The sequence below is a fragment of the Coregonus clupeaformis genome, chromosome 1 (assembly GCF_020615455.1).
Source record: "Coregonus clupeaformis isolate EN_2021a chromosome 1, ASM2061545v1, whole genome shotgun sequence".
NCBI classification, from domain to species: domain Eukaryota; kingdom Metazoa; phylum Chordata; class Actinopteri; order Salmoniformes; family Salmonidae; genus Coregonus; species Coregonus clupeaformis.
This window is the reverse complement of record NC_059192.1, coordinates 80,245,828-80,266,702: the sequence shown is the minus strand read 5'-3', so window position 1 is coordinate 80,266,702 and position 20,875 is coordinate 80,245,828. Positions and strand designations below refer to the sequence as shown.

General features: G+C 43.5%; 1 protein-coding gene across 2 annotated transcripts; it reads right to left on the bottom strand.

The window, feature by feature from the left end:
• Positions 1-9,786: 9,786 nt before the first annotated feature.
• On the bottom strand, positions 9,787-16,035 carry LOC121584074 (arginine vasopressin-induced protein 1-like). 2 transcript variants are annotated; one of them, XM_041899909.2, is made up of 4 exons: positions 15,816-16,035; positions 11,979-12,152; positions 11,518-11,726; positions 9,787-11,102 (listed from the first exon to the last, which is right to left on the bottom strand). In XM_041899909.2, the coding sequence occupies exons 2-4, from the start codon at positions 12,093-12,095 to the stop codon at positions 10,841-10,843; spliced, it is 588 nt and encodes a 195-aa protein (XP_041755843.1). In that variant the 5' UTR covers positions 12,096-12,152; positions 15,816-16,035; the 3' UTR covers positions 9,787-10,840. The 2 variants fall into 2 exon arrangements, with proteins under 2 accessions (XP_041755843.1, XP_041755849.1); XM_041899915.2 differs by having other exon boundaries at positions 15,924-16,034.
• Positions 16,036-20,875: the final 4,840 nt, after the last annotated feature.

Below are 20,875 nucleotides of genomic sequence, written 5' to 3'. Positions count from 1 at the left end.
CTCGACCTCCATCCCTATATTGTCACAAAAATCACAATAAAAATCCAGCTCCACCGCTACCTCTTGATCCCACTGCACACACCTGCAGTGGAACCAGTGCTGGCAAAAGTCACAGCACACCCATGGCACCTCGGATCTACATTCCTGAGAGGAGCTTGCAGGCGGATCACGCTCCCCGCAGCGAGCACAGCAGGTGGTGTCTTCTTTTATAAAAAAATAAAAAAATAATACAAATTGATTAATATGGTTTTGCAAAATGTAGAAGTTCTTCAACAACAATAGTAATTGATACAACTGAGAGAGAGAGAAAAACAGATTATGAAGTACCTGAGAGTGGTGCAATGGGTGGTGTGACAGATGTGACCGGTGTAGCTTTTCTCTTCCTTTTCTGTGCTGCAGTTTGAGAAAAAGTAGTGTTAGACAGAGCATGTTGCATGAAAACCCTTTTCAACTTTTTTACATCAATACCTCTGGAGGAAGCTGCAGAGGTTTTGGAGGAGGCGGAGATGACTTGAGGGCTGGTGCTATGTACTGTAGATATATAAAGATATATATATATTTTTTACATTGCTGTTTTATAAAACAGATAACAAACAGTCATTTTTTCATAATTTAACATGTGTTTACCTGTGGAGGTGGTGGTATTCAAATTGCAGGGGGCAGGGACACCAGACGAGGCTGCTATGGTAGTGTGACCAGGAGAGACGGAGGAGGCAGTTGGTCCAGAGGAGGCCGTGTTGGTGGTGACAGACATGGGGGGTGGTGTGCATTGGGGTGGTGGTGGACAAAACCGCCGACGATGGCTTGGAGGAGCTGGTGTTTGTAATGGTGGGGTTGAGGGGCCGACGATGGTGTGGCCGGGAGAGTAGGCATGTGGCCTTCTTCTGCAGCTGGGGACTCCGGCGGCTCCTACAGGTGTTGCACACTGGGAGGCACTGGCAGTGGTGATGCAGCTGTCAGGAGTGGTTCCAGCAGGGGGTCCAGCAGAGGCGATGGCGTCAATGGTCTCATCCATGGCAGCCCTCTCCTGTGCCCTCTGTGTTCTGAGGGCTGCCCGACGCTCTTTCTCTTCTGCCCCGGCCCTCTCCTTCTCACCCCTCTCCTGCCACTGGCGCGTGTATTCCTCCCCGGTGAGGCATGTGGCGACCACAGGGAGTCTTCTGTATCGGTCCAGCCGATACTTCAGGACAGTAAGGATGTGCCCCAGGTCCTTCGCTATCAGCCCCCCCTCTATTAGGGGGTGCTCTTCTAGAGCTAGGGATAGGACTGGAGCAGCGGCTGGGACTGGGGCAGGGGCTGAGGGTCCTCCTGTGGTCGCTGGGGAGGAGGTGCTGATGGATGGCACAGTGTTGCTGGTTCCAGTAGAGGCGGTGTTGGGACCCGGTAGGGTCCGAGACGGCATTAAACGGGACCCTTCAATGGCTGAAGGGTCAAAAGGGAAGAGGCCACACTTCTTAAACCCTTCCACCACATAGCGCATGTCCTTGCATCGCTGGTACGGGTAGCGGAATACTCTGGCAAATTCTGATTTGTTTACCATGTAGGAGTGGTCAAAATGGCTAAGGTCTCCAGCTACCTTGGAGAACTCAGCCTTTAAAGGGCCAAAGTATGCCACGTCCAGCGGCTGCAGGACATGGGTGCAGTGTGGTGGAAGACAAAGAAGTATAACCCCTTCCCTTAGTGCCGCCGCGAGCACTTCCGGGTCCATGTGGCTCTTGTGCCCATCGAAGAGGAGAAGAAGAGGGCGCTCTTTCACTGCATACTTAATGAAGTGCTGAAACCACTTCCTGAACAGGTCCCCGTCAATGTAGCCACTGCTTGACCGTCCATACAAGGCTTGGGGGGGGCCTCCCAGTGTGTAGTGGCCACCGGGGAAACACTTGGGGTAGATGATAAACGGGGGGACGTCCTCCCCAGTTGCGTTGAAGCAGGCCAGCACTGTGATGTGCTCCTTGGTCCCCGGAGCCTGCTGGTACACGTGTTTTGCGCCCCGGGGAGCCAGCATTTGTCTGGGTTTCTCCCTCAACCCACTCTCCTCCAAGTGCTTCTCATAAGGGATGTAGCTCAGTTGGTAGAGCATGGCGTTTGCAACGCCAGGGTTGTGGGTTCGATTCCCACGGGGGGCCAGTATGAAAAATAAAAAAATAATAATGTATGCACTCACTAACTGTAAGTCGCTCTGGATAAGAGCGTCTGCTAAATGACTAAAATATAAAATGTAAAAATATGTAACTCTGTGTTGTTTTTATTGCACTGCTTTGCTTTATCTTGGCCAGGTCGCAGTTGTAAATGAGAACCTGTTCTCAACTGGCTTACCTGGTTAAATAAAGGTGAAAAAAAATAAAAAATAAAATAAAATAAGAAGTGAAGAAGGTGTCCATCGTCGGACATGTGGCACACTCAGCTCTCCCCCTATCCAGGGTGTCCGGCCTCCTCATGCTTAGGTTCTTGTGCCTCCTCCTGAACATTTCCCACCACCTCTTCCCCAGTGGTGGGATTGTTTCCCCTGGGTGCCGAAACCTACAATAGAATAGAATATATAATTGTCCATCCAGGATGAAAATGTTTGTTTTGGCATCACCATACACATCCACATTTACATCACACACATTGAGAACAGTCAGTCCACCAATCTACATACATAAACACATAGAACACCAAATACCTGCGTATTTTGTCGGCGTATTTCATCAGCCTCTGTCTGGTGAAGGGGAACCCATGGCTGGCGCAGTAGATACAGTACTGCACCAGAGACTTTTCATCCTCTGGTGCAAGCAATGTGGGTGGTCCACTGCGACAACCATGGGTCACCCGGCCGCTCAGCCTGTCCGCCAGGGTCTGCCGAGGTACACCATGCACCTTGGTAGATAAGAAAAGAAAACTGTTACTAGCAGATAAAATTCACATACACATGGTAATCTCCTAAAAACAAAAGATGCCTAACCTTGGCAGCCTGGCGGATAGCCATCCCTGCCACGCAGTCCTCCATGGCATGGAACATGTCCACCTCACTCCACTGCTTCCTCTTGACTTTCTCCATGCTGCAGTGGTAAATACATGTAGCTAAATAACTTGGCATACTATACACATTTTAGAAAGATAACTCAATCTGAATATGTATAAACATTTACATTTCAAAGCTAAGGCATTGAAAGGTGATGAAAGTTTTCACAATAACTGAAAGTGTACCCATGTTTTTTGTTTGATGTTATCTGTAATGAAAATTAGTGTCCCAATTAGTGTAATATTGATGCATACATTGTACCATTTAACTAAATACTGCCTCTATGTAGCTGTTGTAAGATGAAACATAGCCAACAGTGATAGGTGTCAAAAAGTTCATGGTTCAAAGTTCCAAATACATTTTTGCAGATTGTGCAAAACGCCTCCGTCAGAGGACTCCAATTTTGATACGGTAAAGCTTGACAACATGCAGCTGTTTTCGTAATATGTATTATCTAACACTTACAATTTCTTTCCTTTTTGCTTACTTAGCAGTTCTATCAACATTTAGCAACTAAGATAGCAACATTAGAAAATCCGTTAGCTATATTTCAGAGGTAAAAAGTTGGATATTAAATTAGGTGTGGTCTGTCGCGCAGTCGAATTTTACAATATGCAGCGTGTTCCACAAAATGTGTACATATAACTTTTTTGAAAACTCTCAAAACCTAACTTAACTTACATAAATTGCACTGAAAATCGGTGGTCAGCTAGCTAAAAGGGTGTCGTTAGTCACAAAACGTACCGTTATTTTTCAGTCCATTTAAATGTTGAGTTCGAGGTGATTCAGTCCTCCAACCGCTAGAGAGTGTCCGAGGTCAGGGGGTGTCTGATGTTTGGGGAAAATTAGCTAGTCCCCTGTAGCTCAGTTGGTAGAGCATGGCGCTTGCAACGCCAGGGTTGTGGGTTCGTTTTCCACGGGGGGCCAGTATGAAAATGTATGCACTCACTAACTGTAAGTCACTCTGGATAAGAGCGTCTGCTAAATGACTAAAATGTAAAATGAAACTGGATTTTTGTTTCTGCCAGTTTGTCATCGTTGCCGTGAGAAAGGACACAGTCTCTGTGTCCTAAGTTGAAACAGAAAAAATTGAGAAAAGGCTGTTTCTTCTTGTGGGAACACTCCAGCCCATTAAGTGTTTGGATGGGACTGGTGTATCTCCTAAGCAAGATTTTGGATCAGATGTGTATGAACCCTTTGTTTCAGACAGGTTCGTGTCTCTGTGGAGTGGCGATGCTGTTAAGCAGCTGGTGAAGATACTGCGAGACACTGGGGCAGCCCAGTCCTTAATTTTGGGGTGTTTAGCCTTTGTGACACTTCAGCAACTGGTTACAGTGTGTTGGTACAAGCCGTGGAGATGGGTTGCATGGAAGTTTCCTCTGGGGGAAGCTATGGCTTGTTAGATTTGTGTTGCTGCGCCGCTTTACCAACTGATTGGTTTGATATTGTACATAACTGATCGCTCACACTCTCACAGTTGCGTGTGTGTATGTTGATGTATCGATTTTAGAGGCTTGATTTAAACTTTGTTGTCTGGTTTCTACATATAACCACAGTTTTGTCAGTACAGAACTGAGTGACTCACACCCTAAGCATCCTATTGGTACACGCATGCACCTCTCTGCTATCTTACTTACTTTCTCATATCTTACTTACTATTTATTGTGTGATTTTGTTCTACTTGATTTAAAAATCTGTATATACAGTATATTAATAGTACTACTGATTTTGATTACTGAATTGTTGGGAAAGAGCAAGCAAGAAAGGCATTTCACTGTAGTTGTGCACATGACAAAAACTTTAAACTTGAGATCTGATGTGATTGGTCAAAAGACCAATTAGTGGAAAAAATATCAGAATTAGGCTGCATGTCTAAACACAGCCTATTTATAATAATAATAATATGCCATTTAGCAGATGCTTTTATCCAAAGCGACTTACAGTCATGTGCGCATACATTTTTACGTATGGGTGGTCCCGGGGATCGAACCCACTACCCTGGCGTTACAAGCACCATGCTCTACCAATTGAGCTACAGAGGACCACAGATTTGACAGACAATCATATCTGTATCTACATTATACATTTCGGTCTGAAAGTTCTGTTACGTTACATCCTACATTTACATTTTAGTCATTGTAAACAAGCCCCACCTTCCACCTGAAGAGCTACTGGATATCAGCTAATCAAAATTCCAGTGAGAAGCCAATTAGATTAATCAGTTCTGTTAGAGCAGGGCTTGAGCAAAATCTTGTATACTCATAGTAGCTCTCCAGGAGAACGGCATATTGCCTCCACCTATCCAAGACTGTAAGATCTACAGGAGTCAGTAGGCCTGGGGGGCTAAGGCTAGATCTGGAATTCAGCATAGCCTGGTTGTTTCTGGACGGAGCCTCACTGCTGATCCCAATGTTTTCAGATCTGAAGGGTCTGGATATGTATAAGCAGTGTAGTAGTTGAACTTCCACCATATTGTCTACACTTTACAGAAATGGAAACATTGAAGGGTTAGGGAGTGAATTGGAACAGATGGGTAGTCTCTTGTATGGTTATACCTTGCATGTTGGGAGATGCAGTCAAGTGATCAAGGGTTGCTGTTGGTGATGACTAGCTCAACTGTGTCTGAGAGGTCAGCAAAGGATCACTGGAGTCATGTGACAAGGGTTTTGCGATTTATCCCATCGGTCAGCAGTCAGTAGCACCTCCTGTTCACATGTCAAAAGATAAGTATAATGACCTGGTAGCCCTCTGGCTATTTTTTTCTCTCTATCCCTCTCTCCATCCTTCCTTTACATAATCTCTCATATCTCACATGGTTTGCTAGTAAAGGTCTGAGACAAACTCAGAACACTACCCAAATGCAGCAGCCCATAAAATTCCAACATCAACTCTTAGTTTGAACATACATACTCTCAGAAGTGTTCTAGAGTGGTGCTCTTTCATGCCGTCCCTAGGAGGGGTGCGTCACTTGAGTGGGTTGAGTTACTGACGTGATCTTCCTGTCTGGGTTGGCGCCCCCCCTTGGTTTGTGCTGTGGTGGAGACCTCTGTGGGCTATACTCAGCCTTGTCTCAGGATTGTAAGTTGGTGGTTGAGGATATCCCTCTAGTGGTGCGGGGGCTGTGCTTTGGCAGAGTGGGTGGGGTTATATCCTTCCTGTTTGGCCCTGTCCGGGGGTTTCTTCGGATGGGGCCACAGTGTCTCCCGGACCGCTCCTGTCTCAGCCTCCAGTATTTATGCTGCAGTAGTTTATGTGTCGGGGGGCTGGGGTTAGTTGGTTATACCTGGAGTACTTCTCCTGTCTTATCCAGTGTCCTGTGTGAATTTAAGTATGCTCTCTCTAATTCTCTCGTTCTCTCTGAGAACCTGAGCCCTAGGACCATACGTCAGGACTACCGGGCATGCTGACACCTTGCTGTCCCCAGTCCGCCTGGCCTTGCTGCTATTCCAGTTTCAACTGTTCTGCCTGCGGTTACGAAACCCCTACCTGTCCCAGACCTGCTGTTTTCAACTCTTAATGATCGGCTATGAAAAGCCAACTGAGAGACCTGAGCCCTAGGACCATACGTCGGGACTACCGGCCGTGGTGACTCCTTGCTGTCCCCAGTCCGCCTGGCCTTGCTGCTATTCCAGTTTCAACTGTTCTGCCTGCGGTTATGGAACCCCTACCTGTCCCAGACCTGCTGTTTTCAACTCTTAATGATCGGCTATGAAAAGCCAACTGAGATTTATTCCTGATTATTATTTGACCATGCTTGTCACTTATGAACATTTTTGAACATCTTGGCATGGTTCTGTTATAATCTCCACCCGGCACAGCCAGAAGAGGACTGGCCACCCCTCATAGCCTGGTTCCTCTCTAGGTTTCTTCCTAGGTTTTGGCCTTTCTAGGGAGTTTTTCCTAGCCACCGTGCTTCTACACCTGCATTACTAGCTGTTTGGGGTTTTAGGCTGGGTTTCTGTACAGCACTTCGAGATATTAGCTGATGTACGAAGGGCTATATAAAATAAAATTGATTGATTGATTCTACTAATTGGTCCATAAACAATCCACAAAGACAACACAATATTATTCAAAATCTTCTTTAATCAAACTATGCAATCACATGAAATCCTTAACAATAGAAACATTCTACAATCACCAACCTTTTATATATCGATGTCAGGTTCAGTTACCGTATGTGTGGAAGACTGTAGTGTCAAATTAAAGTTGTGTACATTAACATATTGAAGTGCTAACTTTTCTTTCAAGTTTCTCTTTCCTTGTACATTGACCAGGTAGGAGTTGGGCCATGTGTTTTTCCTGAGCGTGTCACCTGACCAAGAAAATATGTGTCCTAGTTATAGGCTACATCTAGGGCCCAGAGTTTTACCCTAGTTATACTGTAGTTATTGCCATAATTGTCTAGGATGAGCTATTTAAAAATATATAAAAAAAACATTGAGCTACTCATTTTTATCTAGCTTTCAAATAGGAACATTCTTCTCCTCTCCCCTGTAACTCTTGCCTGGGTCCTTAGTAAACAAGAGGAAGTAGTGCACTGTGTTTTCTGTCAATATACCTGGTAAAATAATGGTTAATAAACAATTAAGGGGGGGGTCCTATAACATCTGCGATTTCCCCCCAAAATGTTGTTTTATATTTTCCAAAATTATGTTCAGTTTTATTTTTCCTGCTTAGATTTTAGTTTTTCACTCTCAATTTCAATTGTTCATAGAGAAACAACACAATTGGATGTTCTGAGTCCATGTCAATGCTTAAATCACATCAGAATACAATTTATTTTTGGTCTGGAAGGAAACTAACATTGATTTGAGTGTAATTCCCCTTTAATTGTGCATCTGGCCCTTTAAATTGCGTATCGAGTGAGGAATGTGCCATATAATGTGCTGGTCTAGTGATGGTTCTGTACTGCTGCTGCTCATTTCATGGCAAAGTTTGCAAATAAAAAGATGAGAGAGGCCTGTAATTTTCATCATAGGTACACGTCAACTATGACAGACAAATTGAGATTTTTTTCTCTCCAGAAAATCACATTGTAGGATTTTTTATGAATTTATTTGCAAATTATGGTGGAAAATAAGTATTTGGTCACCTACAAACAAGCAAGATTTCTGGCTCTCACAGACCTGTAACAACTTCTTTAAGAGGCTCCTCTGTCCTCCACTCGTTACCTGTATTAAATGGCACCTGTTTGAACTTGTTATCAGTATAAAAGACACCTGTCCACAACCTCAAACAGTCACACTCCAAACTCCACTATGGCCAAGACCAAAGAGCTGTCAAAGGACACCAGAAACAAAATTGTAGACCTGCACCAGGATGGGAAGACTGCATCTGCAATAGGTAAGCAGCTTGGTTTGAAGAAATCAACTGTGGGAGCAATTATTAAGAAATGGAAGACATACAAGACCACTGATAATCTCCCTCGATCTGGGGCTCCACGCAAGATCTCACCCTGTGGGGTCAAAATGATCACAAGAACGGTGAGCAAAAATCCTAGAACCACACGGGGGGACCTAGTGAATGACCTGCAGAGAGCTGGGACCAAAGTAACAAAGCCTACCATCAGTAACACACTACGCCGCCAGGGACTCAAATCCTGCAGTGCCAGATGTGTCCCCCTGCTTAAGCCAGTACATGTCCAGGCCCGTCTGAAGTTTGCTAGAGTGCATTTGGATGATCCAGAAGAGGATTGGGAGAATGTCATATGGTCAGATGAAACCAAAATATAACTTTTTGGTAAAAACTCAACTCATCGTGTTTGGAGGACAAAGAATGCTGAGTTGCATCCAAAGAACACCATACCTACTGTGAAGCATGGGGGTGGAAACATCATGCTTTGGGGCTGTTTTTCTGCAAAGGGACCAGGACGACTGATCCGTGTAAAGGAAAGAATGAATGGGGCCATGTATCGTGAGATTTTGAGTGAAAACCTCCTTCCATCACCAAGGGCATTGAAGATGAAACGTGGCTGGGTCTTTCAGCATGACAATGATCCCAAACACACTGCCCGGGCAACGAAGGAGTGGCTTCGTAAGAAGCATTTCAAGGTCCTGGAGTGGCCTAGCCAGTCTCCAGATCTCAACCCCATAGAAAATCTTTGGAGCGAGTTGAAAGTCCGTGTTGCCCAGCGACAGCCCCAAAACATCACTGCTCTAGAGGAGATCTGCATGGAGGAATGGGCCAAAATACCAGCAACAGTGTGTGAAAACCTTGTGAAGACTTACAGAAAACGTTTGACCTGTGTCATTGCCAACAAAGGGTATATAACAAAGTATTGAGAAACTTTTGTTATTGACCAAATACTTATTCCACCATAATTTGCAAATAAATTCATAAAAAATCCTACAATGTGATTTTCTGGATTTTTTCCCCTCATTTTGTCTGTCATAGTTGACGTGTACCTATGATGAAAATTACAGGCCTCTCTCATCTTTTTAAGTGGGAGAACTTGCACAATTGGTGGCTGACTAAATACTTTTTTCCCCCCACTGTATTTATGTTAACCCACAAAATGGTTATCACATCAACTGGCTACACACGGAGTGATAGACAAAGCCGTGCAACACACAGACAGGGGCAATATTGCTGAAAATTAATTGGCAAACAGTGTTAGGTTTGTCTTTTTAAGCCAATAGTGGCTAACCAGGGATGGGATAATGTCAAGGTTGCGTTGATTAGATAGTAGATGGGAGCTTGCGGTGTCTGATACTTGTGAGATTTGTTTATGACAGTTTGCAGTGGAATACGTGAAAATTGCATGTACTTTCAGAGTTGTTTGGCGAGCTACTGGTAGCTCGCGATCGACCTGTTGGAGACCCCTGATCTAGGGCCTAGAGTTTTTCCTGGTCAGGGGGCCACATGCTCAGGAAAGACTCCTGGCTCTACTCATGGGATATATGAAAGAGGATGATTCAGCACCAATAAATCATCTTTAGAGGAATAAGGACTTAGCATGAGTTTTCCCACTGTCTGCTGTTCTATAGACTTACATAGAGCTGGCCAGAGCCAGATAGTGTGTACAAAAAACCCCTCTGCAAAAGGGGAAACAGCAGCTCTACCTAGAACGTCTAAATCACTTGTACTTCATTGATCAATTAAGGTCACTGATTAGTTAGGAACTCCCCTCACCTGGTTGTGTAGGTCTTAAATTGGACACATTGAAAGGAAATAACAATACCAGCAGACACTTGGCCCTCTATGGAATGAGTTTGACACACCTGGTCTAAATGTTGATTTCTTCAAAATATCTCCTTAACAGTTGAAATCAACTCCTTTTCCTTTCCCTTCTTTTTGTGGATGCACCTCGGCACGTCTGTCTAATTTGGAGAACCCAAATGACCAAAATCCTTCATTCAAAAACAAGTCCAGGTGGAATTAAGCTCTCCTGAAGTGCTCTACTATTTCCCACAGTCAGTAACCTCTTTCCTTGATCCTTGGTATAAATCCAAGGTTTAATACATGATGCTCAGAGTCACATGAGACAAACAGAAATGTATTTGGAAGAACAGATCAGTCAGTTCCTGAGAGAGGATGAAATGTGAGAATATCAAATCTCCAAGTGTTCCCCATCTTGTAGATCCAGTTTGTTCTTCATTCATCTGATCTTGGTTGGACAGAGGTAAAAATATACAGTATATTTGACTCTTTCCTCTGTCCCTCTCTGAACTAGGGTTGGTCAGTACTCCACGTAGAAGTTGTCCCCAACCACAGATCTAGGATCAGTTTACCATCCCCTAATCCTCACCTTAATTATTAGCTGGGGAAAGGGCAAAACTGATCCAAGATCAGCATCTAGGGGCAACAATGTAATTCTAGTCCCCTGTGTGTCCGTCAGTGGAGGATGCGGTGGAGGTACCTCTCTGGGTAGCTCTCCCCTCCCTTCTTCAGTAGTGCTCCTGGTCTGGCTGGTCTCTCAGAGGCCCCTGCAGGCCCTTGGCCCTCGGTTAGGTCCTCTGTGACTCCTGTAGCTCCTCTGAGGCCCTTAGGAGTCAGTGGCTGTGTGTCTGGGCTGCTGTGTGATGCTCCTGACTCTGTCTTGCTGTCTGATGACTGCTCTTTGCTCTGCTGGCCGCTCGCTGAACTCTTACCAATCCTGTAGAAACAAGGCACAGAGGACGCCTTTGTCAAATTATTAAAAAGCCACAAGGTTCAGGGAGTTTTTGTGCTGTGTGAGGACTTGTAAAAATAATATTTTGAAGGATTAAATCAGACATTTTAATCTCTTGATTGTGACTGCATGGTGTGTGTGCGATTGTGTGTGTGGTGTGCGTCAGTGTGTACGTAAATGAGTGTGGAGAATGGGAGGGCATTGGGTGCGTGTATTCAGTCTGACCCATCTCAGATCAGATGATTTAACGCCCATTACCAGCGTGGTCCCAGTGTCTCTCTCCTCCCCTCTCCACATTGTGTGTGTGTGTGTACAAATATATCTCATTATATATTTATATACAATTATTATTTTTGTATATCATAATATAATAACCGCATATTACATAATTCCAACCCACCTCAGATGATTAAACGCCCGGAGCCAGCGCGGCCCCGGTGTGTCTCGCCCCTCCACCCTGAGTCGTCTCCGTCGGCCCCTCGCCCTCAGTCCTATCAGGGCCTGGGCCAGCTCAGGCTCATCCCCGTGGCCCCACACCAGCTGGGCTCTCTGCTCTGCATCCTGGTCCCCAGCTGCCGTGAACAACCTCTGCAGCTGACGTAGGTTCACCTTGGGGACGGGGGGGTGTAAGTCAGTGAGAAAACACACTTTTACGTCAACGACCTATATACAGCCGGCAGATTTTGAATGATTCCTAACCGTTGTTCCTTACCCTAACCTCACCCCCTTAATCCCAACCCTTACCCTAACCCTAATCTCACCCCCTTAATCCCAACCTTTACCTTAACCAATGTCAATCCCTAACCTATACCTTTGGATCTGCCGACTGAATATCCACTTCCTAAATAATACCAAACTCACCCCGCCAAAGATGTTCCCCGAGCCAGCCTTCCTACTCCTCCGCTCAGCGAGACGCCACAGTGTGGAGGGCCCTGCCACAGTGGAGGAGGGAGACGGAGATGCTGCCTCCGCATCCATCCTCCCCCAGGCGAGAGGCCGCGAGAGCGGGTAGAAGATGCTGCGAGATGGGCCTTCCTGTGGAGGATATGAAAGGTTACGGTTAAGGGCTAGACTCACTTGTTGCAATTGCATAGTATTTCATGTTAGTCTGTTTCTAGGGGCAATTTAGAAGAAGAATGGCGCTGGAGGAGATGGCTGCCGTTTTACGGGCTCCTAACCAATTGTGCTATTCTGTGTGTTTCTTCGTGTTATTTGTAACTTATTTTGTACATAATGTTTCTGCCACCGTCTCTTATGATCGAAAATGGCTTCTGGATATCAGGACAGCGATTACTCACCTCGTACTGGACAAAGATGTTTTATTTAATGAGTCGGACGCTAAGGATTTTCTTCAGACACCCGACGAGCCCAAATCCCCGTCATTCGCATGAGAAAGAGACAGAGATATCGGGGACGTAGGTCAGGGTCCCTTGTAAGGATTCGAACGCGAGTGGGAAATCGGTCTCTACCATCAGTCCTATTAGCCAACGTACAATCATTGGATAAGAAAATAGACAAACTACGATCATGGATATCCTACCAATGGGACATTAAAAACTGTAATAGCTTACGTTTTACCGAGTCGTGGCTGAACGAAGACATGGATAACATACAGATGGCGGGATATATGCTGCATCGGCAAGACAAGGGGTGGTGGTCTGTGTATATTTGTAAACAGCTGGTGCACAAAATCTAATATTAAGGAAGGCTATAGGTTTTGCTCGCCTGAGGTAGAGTATCTCATGATAAGCTGTAGACCACACTATTTACAAAGAGAGTTTATCTATATTTTACGTAGCTGTCCATTTAAGACTGCACTCAATGAGCAGTATAAGGCCATATCTCAGGCTGGCCAATAAAAAGAAAAGATTAAGATGGGCAGTCTGAGATATAGCTTTTTCTTTGCAACTCTGCCTAGAAGGTCAGCCTCCAGGAGTCGCCTCTTCACTGTTGACGTTGAGAATGGTGTTTTGCGGGTACTATTTAATGAAGCTGCCAGTTGAGGACCTGTGAGGCATCAGTTTCTCAAACTAGACACTAATGTATTTGTCCTCTTGAAGGGAGTAGTACACAGCGTTGTACGAGATCTTCAGTTTCTTGGCAATTTCTCGCATGGAATAGCCTTCATTTCTCAGAACAAGAATAGACTGACGAGTTTCAGAAGAAAGTTGTTTGTTTCTGGCCATTTTGATTCTGTAATCGAACCCACAACTGCTGATGCTCCAGATACTCAACTAGTCTCAAGAAAGGCCAGTTTTATTGCTTCTTTAAATCAACAACAGTTTTCAGCTGTGCTAACATAATTGCAAAAGGGTTTTCTAATGATCAATTAGTTTTTTTAAATTATAAACTTGGATTAGCAAACACAACGTGCCATTGGAACACAGGACTGATGGTTGCTGATAATGGGCCTCTGTACGCCTATGTAGATATTCCATTTTTTTTAAAACAGCCGTTTCCAGCTACAATAGCCATTTACAACATTACCAATGTCTACACTGTATTTCTGATCAATTTGATGTTATTTTAATGGATTTTTTTTGTGCTTTTCTTTCGAAAACAAGGACATTTAAGTGACCCCAAACTTTTGAATGGTAGTGTACATATTACCTCAATTACCTTGACTAACCAGTGCCCCCGCACATTGACTCTGTACCGGTACCCCCTGTATATAGCCTCGCTGTTATTTTACTGCTGCGGTTGAATTATTTTTTATCAATTTTTTACTCAACACTTATTTTTCTTACAACGGCATTGTTAAGGGCTTGTAAGTAAGCATTTCACTCGAAGGTCTACACCTGTTGTATTCGGCGCATGTGACAAATACAATTTGATCTTACTCAGAGGAATGATTTTGCTAGTTACAGACTTAGGATGGTGTGACTGAAGCATGTCCTGGTCAAGGGAAACTCCGGGTCCTTGTTTTTTCCTGACCAGGTTATGGTTTACGAAAAACTCCTGGCCCTGTGTGAGGGCACACTGTAGGATGCAAGGCAAGCTCCTGCCAGTCTCTACCTGTCCTTGATTGTTTAATCCTGCTTTAAGGAGCAGAGAGAGGAACCCAATCTGTCGTGTTTGAAAGCCCATTACACTGCAGATGGTAAGAACCAGTCTAGCTATACAGTAACTCTGGTAAGAACCAGTCCGCCTAGTAACTAAGTATTCTTGGTCACACATGAGGAACTGGTACAGTGACAGGAAGTGTAACGGTATTAGCACAGTTATGTAGGGTAGTTACCTGGCTGTGTCACTAGATCAACTGTACTGGAGGAAAGAAGGGCTCTGCGCTAATATCCAAACTAGAATTCCACTTGGAATGCATGCACAATACATTGCTCCATTTTAAGTGGTATGCATGCTAGTGTGGATATTTAGAATGTACCTATTCTCGCTCTCCCTACCATATGGAATTAGAACTCACTTGATTTAATTCTAATTCAATTACAATTTATTCAAATTCTATGGTATCTAGTGCGTTTGTTTTGGTTCAAGAATATAAAGCAACATGAGAAAGCCACTAAAATGTTATGCACCGAAGATGACTCACATCAATAATGTAATTGAAATGCCTTTAACTTAAATAATTGCATTAAAGGGGAGATAAAGAATGTAGCAAATGCACAGAATCATTCAACCCTATGTGCATCAAAGCAGCTGGGTGGACGCTAGCCTCTTAGAACCCGAGTGAAATACTTACTCTGGTCTCTAACATGTAGGCTCAGCATTCTTGAACAGTCCCATTACAAGTCAGAATGTTGAACAAACTTCATTTCAATTTACGTAAAGTTGTCAGATGATTTTGCACCTATGTCGGAGGTAATCTGAGACAAAATATCCACAGGGAAGCTTTATCAACCCGACCCTTGACAAACACTTGCGCAATATGGCCGAGCCTAACCAAACCACAGACAGAATGTTGTCCCACTCAATCAGCTGGCAAATTTCACAAACACTTCCAGCTGATTATGAGGGAACATGCTTCAGTCCATTACATTTGGCTATTGTTTACAAATTGTGCATCGTGTCAGGAGATTGAAAATACAAGGGACAGAACCTGCTGGCAATGCAAAAAGTCGGGTAAACAACACTTTCCTGTGGTTACCCCATCTCCACCTACCAGCAAAAGGACCAACAGCTGGACAACTGGTAAAGTTAGTGTAAATATCATTTTATTCAACATTCTGGCTTGTACAGACTTGTCTTTTTTAGGCAGACTGCCTTCAGACTGAATATCCATGGGGTAAACCTTTTATTTGTTTATTATGAACAATAAAGCATACAAAAACAGAAATATACAAACAAGAGTACATTAACCTAACAGACAGGGGTATTACATGTCGAGATAAAACTTGGACAAATTGAAAGTGTGGTTAGTTCCATGGGGTAAACATGGTAACAGTCTGACGTTAAAGCAAGGCAGACGCACGCACGTTTAATTGGCATGCATGTGACATCCAAAGATTTTTTATTTTTATTTTATTTTGTTAGTCTGCGTCAAAATAAATAGACTCCTTTTCTGTAAAGGTACAAGTTCAGAGCTACGGTGCATTTCAGATGCAAACAAATGACTTCGAATATTAGTGGTCTACCCAATATAGGTCAAGATGTACTTTGCAAGTCAAGGTTAGTCTCGTGCATGAAACCCGAATAAACAACTCTGGAATAACAAAGACTAGTCTATAGGAAACATGTTCTTACCCCTAAGATGATAGCGACTTTCGTTCTTATGCTTTTTCCAAGAGCATTTTCTCTAAGTCCTTTTGTGTTGTGCTGCGGATTATTTTGTCAATATAGCTAATAAAATACCTTTGATTTATCGATAGCTCTGTCCACTCGTTTCTGCTCTCAAGTGGTAGCTCTCAGTAGTTTTGTCGTCTGCTGTCTATACCGCGGTGCCTATACACCAATGAGAGCGGATATGGTCATTTATCCCACTTTATAGTGCCACTGGATTGTTTTGTCGAGCAATCAGAGAGTTTGTGGGCGGGGCGATGTATGAAGCTCCGCCCCTCGGTCGCGTAGACAATCCATTGACGTCAATGTTTCTGGCTCGAAGCTGTGTGTGAAACACTGATGTATAGGGTGTGAGAGGATTCATGATTATAAGAGCGAGAAAAAGTCACTCCCCGACAGCCTGTGTGCGCGTGCGTGCGTGCGTGCGTTTGCCTTTATGTATGTGTACAGCATCTCCATGTGCGCGCTAACTTCACAAGTCACAGGGGGTTGAATGTACTCATGGCATAAAGGTTTAACTGTGCATCATCTAGATGGGACTTGACCTCATGCTAACAATAAAGGCTATGTTTACACAGGCAGCACAATTCTGATATTTCTTCCACTAATTAGTATTTTCAAATCAAATCAAATCACATTTTATTTGTCACATTCGCAGAATACAACAGGTGTAGACCTTACAGTGAAATGCTTACTTACAAGCCCTTAACCAACAATGCAGTTTTAAGAAAGAATACCAAAAAAAATCAAGCCATTTGATTAGATCTTCTGGCTTGGGGGTAGAAGCTGTTTAGAAGCATCTTGGACCTAGACTTAGCACTCCGGTACCGCTTGCCGTGCTGTAGCAGAGAGAACAGTCTATGACTAGGGTGGCTAGAGTCTTTGACACTTTTTAGGGCCTTCCTCTGACACCGCCTGGTATAGAGGTCCTGGATGGCAGGTGATGTACTGGACCATACGCACTACCCTCTGTAGTGCCTTGCGGTCGGAGGCCGAGCAGTTGCCATACCAGGCAGTGATGCAACCAGTCAGGATGCTCTCGATGGTGCAGCTGTAGAACCTTTTGAAGATTTGAGGACCCATGCCAAATCTTTTCAGTCTCCTTAGGGGGAATATATTTTGTTGTGCCCTCTTCACAACTGTCTTGGTGTGCTTGGACCATGTTAGTTTGTTGTAGCAGGAATCAGGAGGATAGAATTATGGTCAGATTTGCCAAATGGAGGGCGAGGGAGAGCTTTGTACCCGTCTCTGTGTGTGGAGTAAAGGTGGTCTAGAGTATGTTTTCCCTCTGGTTGCACATTTAACATGCTGGTAGAAATGAGGTAAAAAAGATTTAAGTTTCCCTGCATTAAAGTCCCCGGCCACTAGGAGCGCCGCCTCTGGATGAGCGTTTTTCTGTTTGCTTATGGCCGTATACAGCTCATTGAGTGCGGTCTTAGTGCCAGCATCGGTTTGTGGTGGGAAATAGACAGCTATGAAGAATATAGATGAAAACTCTCTTGGTAAATAGTGTGGTCTACAGCTTATCATGAGATACTCTACCTCAGGCGAGCAAAACCTAGAGACTTCCTTAGATATCGTGCACCAGCTGTTGTTTACAAATATACATAGACCGCCACCCCCTGTCTTACCAGAGGCTGCTGTTCTATCCTACCGATACAGTGTATAACCCGCCAGCTGTATGTTATTCATGTCTTCGTTCAGCCACGACTTGGTGAAACATAAGATATTACAGTTTTTAATGTCCCGTTGGTAGGATATACGTGCTTGTAGTTCGTCCACTTTATTATCAAGCGATTGTAAATTGGCCAACAGTATTGATGGCAAAGGCAGATTTGCCACTCGTCGACGGCTCCTTACAATGCACCCTGATCTCCTTCCGCAAAATCTAATTTTCTTTCTACTGTGAATGACGGGGATGAGGGCCCTGTCGGGTGTCTGGAGCAAGTCCCTCTCGTCCAACTCATTAAAGAAAAATTATTCGTCCAGTTCAAGGTGAGTAATCGCTGTTCTGATGTCCAGAAGCTCTTTTCGGTCATAAGAGACGGTAGCAGCAACATTATGTACAAAATAAGTTACAAACAATGCGAAAAAACACACAAAATAGCACGGTTGGTTAAGAGTCCATAAAACGGTAGCCATCCCCTCCGGCGCCATTGAAATTGTCCAATCACATTTGACCAATCACATCAGATCTTTTCACATCAGCTCCTGTTCAGAGCTGATCTTATTAGTAACAAGACCCACGTGAACCCATATGATTCATTGGTGATGTCATCACTAGGCTGCCAACTATGTGTGTTTTGCCCTGAAGTCAATAAACTCAGTCACTGATGGTAGACTATTGATCACTGCATGGCTTTTAGCTCCCATGCCCCCCAGCCATTGACTTGACCTGACCTAATCATATCTACAATGATCAGACCAGACCGGATGGAAAGTTACATGTTGCATAATTTCTTTGAAGACTATAGCGTAATGTATAACAGGCTAACTGTGTGTGTGTGTGGACGTGTTTAACTATACTTGTGGGAACCAGAAGTCCCCACAAGAATAGTAAACCAAGAAAGATTTGACCAACTGGGGACTTTTGTTGGTCCCCACAAGGTCAAATGCTATTTCTAGGGGGTTTAGGGTTAAGGTTAGAATTAGGTTTAGGGTTAGGGTTAGGAGATAGGGTTAGGTTTAGGGTTAGAGTTAAGGTTAGGTTTTTGGGTTAAGGTTAGGGTTAGGGTTAAGGATAGGGTTAGGATAAGGGTACAGGTTTGGGTTTAGGGGTTAGGGAAATAGGATTTTGAATGGGACTGAATTGTATTTTCCCACAAGGTTAGCGTGTGTGTGTGTGTGTGTGTGTGTGTGTGTGTGTGTGTGTGTGTGTGTGTGTGAAGGCCACCAAGGGGCATCAGAGTGTTTTAGAAGGATGAGTTTCCTCTATAGGAAGTAGTCTACTGCTGGAGTTGATTTGGGAACCAGGGACCTCATTTATAAACCGTGCGTATGTACAAAATATACCCCAAAATTTGAGTGCGCCAATTTTCACACAAACGTTTTCACCTCCCCGCAAACTATAGACCATGTGTACACACATCTGCTAGTGGTTGAACTATTGTATTACAAGCTGGCAAGTATTTGTTTTGTGCAAATGGGGGATATGATGAAAGCTTATTCATAAAAAAACAAAAAACAGGAAAACATATTAACAAGAATCCAGCCATTTGCCATTAGTGAGATGAGCGAACATCTATGTGCTTTATTTTTAGAATCTAAAATAATTAGACATAGAAATCTTTTTCTTATTTATTTTATTTTCATATCAATTGCTGAAGAAGTGTCCCAAAGTAGCCATACAACAAATGATCATGGTCATCTCTCATTTAATTGGACCTAGTAGACTAGTAAATAGATAGGCTATATGTATTTCAAGTTTTGTAATATCATAGGCAGTGCGGTTTAAAATACTAGTATACAGTCGAATTTAACAATATTTTACATTGAATTAGGCCTTAGTAAGCTACTGTAAGTACTGTAATTACATTTTTTATTTGCCTGCCTTAGACAATTATTTCAGAATTCGCGGGCAGTCCATATTTAGATTGGGGGAAAAGTTGATACGAAACATTGTTGAATGGAAACTTTCTGCTGACAGGTCCACAACAATATACCATTGTTTTCTCTTTCAGGAACTGACAGTCCTTTTCCAGATAAAGAATAAATTACTGCTAAAGATTAAAACATCCTGCCAACTAAGGTTATTATAGTTTAGTAAATTTTTTTTTTTTTTTAATTCTATTCGTTTTTAGATTTTTATTTGAACTTCAGTTAAGTTTCAGTTCGTTTTCAGACTTGATTTACTAGTTTTCATTTAGTTTCAGGTTGATAAAAACATTTTTATATTTCGTTTCAGTTTTAGTGTTATGGACAGAAAGTAGCCTTTGCGTGGGAGGCTAGGAGCCATTTGTGTTGTAGGCCTATAGTTAGCTATATTTCATTGTATTTCTTTCACTTTCACTTAGCTAGCGAATGCAGCTAGTTTAGCTTACTCACACACCTGGCTCAAACAGAGAGGGATGCTACTGTATGTTAGCTAGCTGGCTATGGCTATCCAACACTGGAACTCTTCCAAGTCAAGGTAAGCTTTTGGTTTTATAAATGTATTGCCACCGGGGCCCACCGGTGTAACTGCTAAACTGTAGAGAGTTTACTAACACATTAGTTCTAGTAGCTATGTTGACTATAACGTTAGCTAATATGGTGACAACGATGTAGGCTGTGTGTAGCAGTTATGATATGAAGGTTTGGCTTGGAAAGTTTTTTTTGCCTGGTCACAGACAGCTGATGTGTTGTGCGCTGAAGTCCACAAGCGAAGGGAAAAGGTGAGAGGAGGAGATGCGAGAAGGAATTATACAATGAGCAAAATGATTATGCTGTTTGTACATGGCTGCTATGAAAGTGAACTGTGTTTGTGTGTGATCAGGGGTGTATTCATTCCGCCGATTCTGTTGAAAAAAGTTTCTTAAACGGAAAAAGACAGAACGGGGATAAACATACCTGAATTCGTCCAATAGAAACTCTAGTTTGCAACTAATGATTACACCCTAGATCAGCTAGATACAAGCAAGAGGAGTGTGCAAGGCGGTATCGAATGTGTCACTGTCTGTCACCTTGATTTCTCTCGACCTGTGCACCTATGTTGTAAACTTTCATTCATAGGCTAGGTTGTAGCAACCTCATGATGGTATAGGGACATTTTGAGTATCATGCAGTCGCTTAAACCTATCGATGTTGATTGGACAGTCGTCCAATATGCTGTAATAGAAATAAGACCATGGTCATTAAAAAAATAATTGTCCTCCCTCATCTTAAACGACACCAACCGCCACTGATCTGTATCTGTGTCATGATGGCGTCTGTGAGAGTATGGGCATCACCGTTGAGGCCATCTCCATCTTGAAATAGTACATTTTCTTCTTCACAAGTAAAATTAATTGGCTGAGCTCTCGTGATGACCCGGCTGTCACAACTCC